The 4,875-nt window shown below is 31.3% G+C and overlaps 1 protein-coding gene across 3 annotated transcripts; it reads right to left on the bottom strand.

Annotated features, from left to right (window-relative positions):
* Positions 1–2,375: 2,375 nt before the first annotated feature.
* Positions 2,376–3,849, bottom strand: LOC108744856 (the record flags this gene model as incomplete). 3 transcript variants are annotated; one of them, XM_025975075.1, is given in 4 exon segments in its annotated part: positions 2,398–2,485; positions 2,949–3,409; positions 3,615–3,692; positions 3,757–3,849. In XM_025975075.1, coding segments are annotated over 3 exon segments (626 nt in total), but the record flags the coding sequence as incomplete, so codon positions are not given.
* Between the last annotated feature and the right edge of the window lie 1,026 nt (positions 3,850–4,875).

Genomic DNA, 4,875 nt, shown 5'->3' with positions numbered 1-4,875 from the left:
GGCCCCAGCAGCACGCCGTAAGCTGTTTCAATAAATCCAGATAAAAGCCTGGTACTTTAACAATTTACTGATCTAGAACATGTGCTCTTTATTGATTCAGTGACTATTTAATTAGATCGTTTGTAAGTTTAATTAATGTAACTGTATACTGTGTTTACCATGTAAGTTTTCCTTATGGTTTTTCCGTTTACTAGAACTGTAACACTTTAATTAAATGCCTTCTTAATTGGTGTAAACCAGTTTCTTTGATGATACTATTGCAATTGAAATAACAAAAAAATAAATTTTTAATATTCTTGTTACTGTCGAACACAAGTTACAATATTTTTGACCTTACTTTCTAGGCCATGCATCGTCTGGTTTTATTATTTCCTGTAGAATAAAGTAAATTCTACTGTTTTACTGTATTTTCCTACATAACTATCAAGATATTTTACGAAGAACCATGTACCCAGCTAAAATGTTTCAAAAAAAAGGATTTACGATGTACATTTCTTCTGTAATTCGTTATTTAAAATTTAAAGCTAATAACATACCTTGCTCACACAGATTTAATTTCTTGTGTTTTTTAGATTGTTATTGTAGTACTTACAACAAGGAAACAAATTAATGAAAATCAAATCAACAAAGGGTGTAACATGTTGATTGATTATGAATGTCTACCAGTACATTCTTTACCGGTTTGATTTTCTTTAATTATAATTTTTGAAGATATTGAAGTTATAAGGAAACAAAGTTAAAAGAATGCAATTAAAGAAGTTAATACGTCACGTAATTATGGTTGACTGAAACCTGTTTTAGTGAAAAGTAATTAATGCTTAGGTACCTATAAATGTTATTATGACCTTAACGCAATTTTTTCAGCAAATTTTATCACATCTTCAATAGCTTTCAGAACTATTGAAGACAATTCATAGAAACTGATTGATACATAAAGAGAAAACTGTGGAAGGAATTATTCTATTTTATTAAGCAACTATTTGAATTGCCTCTCATTTTATTATGTAATCTATTAAATCAAGAAAGAGAGCAATGAAAATCTTCAACAGTGTTCAAGAATTACTAAAATGCATATTTATTTGACAGGTCCTTCTAATTTCCGTCTTCAATAAGTTATTTTTAATTAGTTGAAGCTAGTGATTAGAAAAGCCACACATTTAGTGGTAAATAATTTTGTATCATTCTACGAATTGACATAAATATTTATATGAAGTTTGATATCAATCTAATAAGTCTATTAAAAAGCAATTTACAAAACATGATTCATAGGTATTAACGTTTTTTTTGGTGATAGTAAAAAATAGCCGAAATTACCCCAGTAAAGTCGTATGGTATTTTCCATTGTGAAATTTTAGAGTAACAGTGTCAAAGAAGTTGTATGTAATAAGGAAACGCGCTGATTGTTTAATCTAATAACGATAACGCTGTTTGTCTACTTAAATATTAGTAAAAATAATGAGTTTACTTCTTTAAAATTATGAAAGTAAACGAATTATTAGATTAGTTTCTGTTTATCTTTTGGTCTAGCCCGATTTTATTAATATGCGAATATATGAGTGTCTCTTTTACTATTTTCTTTTCCATTTAACTCGTAGATATAATTAGAACTTTTTGAATTAGTTCTAATTATAATATTGACTAGTAACGACCTTCCATCAATAAAAAATAAGAAGCGAAATTATCAAAATGACTGTAACTCATTCATGCGAAATGTTCTAAATACATAAATATTTGTAAATATAGAAAAGGTTTACAAAGTTATTATATTAGTCTTTCGTGAGCCGTAATAAAATTTTATAATTCAGGAAAGTAACAGCGCACCATTTTGATAGTCCCAGAAAACGATGTTTGTAGATGCACCAGAATTTAAAGACGAAAGGGGCATTGCTCCATGTCTGAGGACTACTAAGCAGGATTCCGTGGTATCCGAATATAAAAAGGAAAAAAGTCCTGACAAAGAAGGTAGTGGGAATCACCGTAAAAAATAATCTTATTCGCTGCTTTGTTTTTGTTATCAAAATCAAGCTTTTGGGTATTTTAAAATTTNTGAATTTGCCATAGCAATAGTAGAATTTATTATGTAATTTGTAATAATTTCAATTTTGACGTTTCTTAATTATTACAATTAAATTTGTAATATCAACTAAAATACCTAGTAAATTTATTTCTGTTGGGATTTTATTTTTACATATTCGGATCCAAATTGTAATTTTTATTATTTTTCCTTACGACTAGTGGAATAAATTGTAAATATCGCTTTAATATTTAAGTAAATTTTCCTTTTTCATTTTTTCCGTGCATGAATTTATTAAATTCGAGTTTGCGTTCAATGTTTTTGTAAATATTACTTACATTGAAGATGTCGTTTATAAGCTGTCCATTATACCGTTTTTCTACGTAAAAACTAGAGTTAATATCGGCTGCTGCAGGTTTTTCTACCACCGAGGTTGAGACCACGCTCGGATTAACGCTAACAGCCCCGACTCTATAATTATAAAAAACAATCAACACCAATTATTATTATCAAAGTTATTATTGACCTTAAAATCAAATTAAAAAGAAAATTAACGTTAAGTAAGTCTAAAAGAAGAAAAGAAATAAAAGTAAAACAGTATTATAGTTTTGTTGTAGGCACTTATTAATTAATTAAGCATTACTTTGGATTATATAAATAAATATAAATTAGTTTGCTGTAACCAGAAAAAAAAAAATTAATAGTTTTATGAGTATTTCACTTCTCCAAGTCATTTTCTCCGATACCATCACAGGTCATATTCCAATTAGCAGAAGAAGATTAATTTGAAAACTGGAAGAACATAAACAATAGGAAATATATTTACAAAAGGTTCGAAACGTAGTTTAAAGTAGAAAGAAAGAAACTGTTGATTTAAGGCCAAAACCATAAGTTCTACCAAGACGGAAGTATTAAAGGAGTCCAGAGGTTCTACCTTCCTCTATTCGACCTGGACGTACCCATATTTACGCCAGTGTTTTCTTAATGCGGGTCTGTGTACTGTTTTAATTTTTTGTACATGTACTTGGGGCGGTGCAGGTGCTTCTGGAACTGGCACTTCTTTTTCGATAATTGTGGGCGGAGCGGGAACTTTAACTCTCTGTTCAATAACTGTTGGAACTCTTACGATTCTTTCTTCGTAAGATGGTACTTGGATGGTTTTTTCGACGTAATTAGGGATAACGGTTCTTTCAATATAAGTTTTCTGAGGTGCTGGAACTTTCTTTTCAACCACCTGTTCAACGTGATGAACTGCAGGTGCTGGAGCCGCGTTTACGGATTTTGATATATATAATCCACCGGAGAATCCAGCACTTGCTTTCGCTGGAGCTGGTGCAGGTGCTGAAACCGGCGTTTCTATGACCTTTTCCTTGATGACTTCTACTTCTTTGTTAACTATTTTGTAGGAAGTTTTTGATTATCGATAAATGCACAATGTAATTACAAATATATGTACGTAACATGAAATGCTAAGTACGAAAGAGAAAAATTATTATGAGCTATACATTTCATATGCAATTGAAAATTTTTCAGTTTTTATAATATCAAGTAAAACATTTCTTTTAACACAAGCAACAGTAAAATTTTAAAGTATAATTACTTGTTCCTCCGTATTTTTCACTTGTGTATGTTTTCCCCCCTGCTGACGCACCACTATAAAGGGCTCCGGCTGATCCTCCTGAAATATATGTATGTATGTCATGCATTATCCTTACGTTAAGTGAACACCGCGTTAATTATACCTTCTCCTGAAACTCCATGTAAACCTGCCCCTGCGGATACACCACCTCCTGCAGTTGCTCCTGCATACAATCCTCCTGCAGCCCTTCCCTCACCTACAAAGAGGACATTTTCAAATGTATTTCATGATTTTATCGATTGTTTTATTTTATTTCTAATCTCAGACTTGCATTGTGGAATTGGGGATGAATATTGGTCTACATATTTTGGTATCGATCGCTGCGAAATTATCTGTTTAATACCTAAATACCAAAGGACTCTATCCTGTGAATTTTCTCGTATTAAATTATGTAAGAAAAATTGAGCGAAAACTATTAAATTTCTCTTGGAAACAGGACCTTGTTAAATTGACTGTGAATCCTATCAAGATTCTTAAAACCGTTTTCGAGAAGTACATGCTGATACAGGACCCTTTCTTGTGATTTTTCTCTTATTAAATTATGAAAGAAAAATTTAGCGAAAACTATTAAATTTGTCTTGGAAACAGGACCGTCTGAAATTGATTGTGAATCCTATTAAGATCCTTAAAGCCGTTCTCCAGAAGTGCATCCTGATACAGGACCCTTTCCTGTGAATCTTCTCTTATTAAATTATGAAAGAAAAATTGAGCGAAAACTATTAAATTTCTCTTGGAAACAGGACCTTGTTAAATTGACTGTGAACCCTATCAAGATCCTTAAAACCGTTTTCGAGAAGTACATGCTGATACAGGACCCTTTCTTGTGATTTTTCACTTATTAAATTATGAAAGAAAAATTTAGCGAAAACTATTAAATTTGTCTTGGAAACAGGACCGTCTGAAATTGATTGTGAATCCTATTAAGATCCTTAAAGCCGTTCTCCAGAAGTGCATCCTGATACAGGACCCTTTCCTGTGAATCTTCTCTTATTAAATTATGAAAGAAAAATTGAGCGAAAACTATTAAATTTCTCTTGGAAACAGGACCTTGTTAAATTGACTGTGAACCCTATCAAGATCCTTAAAACCGTTTTCGAGAAGTACATGCTGATACAGGACCCTTTCTTGTGATTTTTCACTTATTAAATTATGAAAGAAAAATTTAGCGAAAACTATTAAATTTGTCTTGGAAACAGGACCGTCTGAAATTGATTGTGAATCC

This window comes from Agrilus planipennis, unplaced genomic scaffold, assembly GCF_000699045.2.
Source record: "Agrilus planipennis isolate EAB-ADULT unplaced genomic scaffold, Apla_2.0 scaffold35, whole genome shotgun sequence".
NCBI classification, from domain to species: domain Eukaryota; kingdom Metazoa; phylum Arthropoda; class Insecta; order Coleoptera; family Buprestidae; genus Agrilus; species Agrilus planipennis.
The sequence above is the reverse complement of the archived record's forward strand: the minus strand, read 5'-3'. Positions and strand labels throughout refer to the sequence as shown.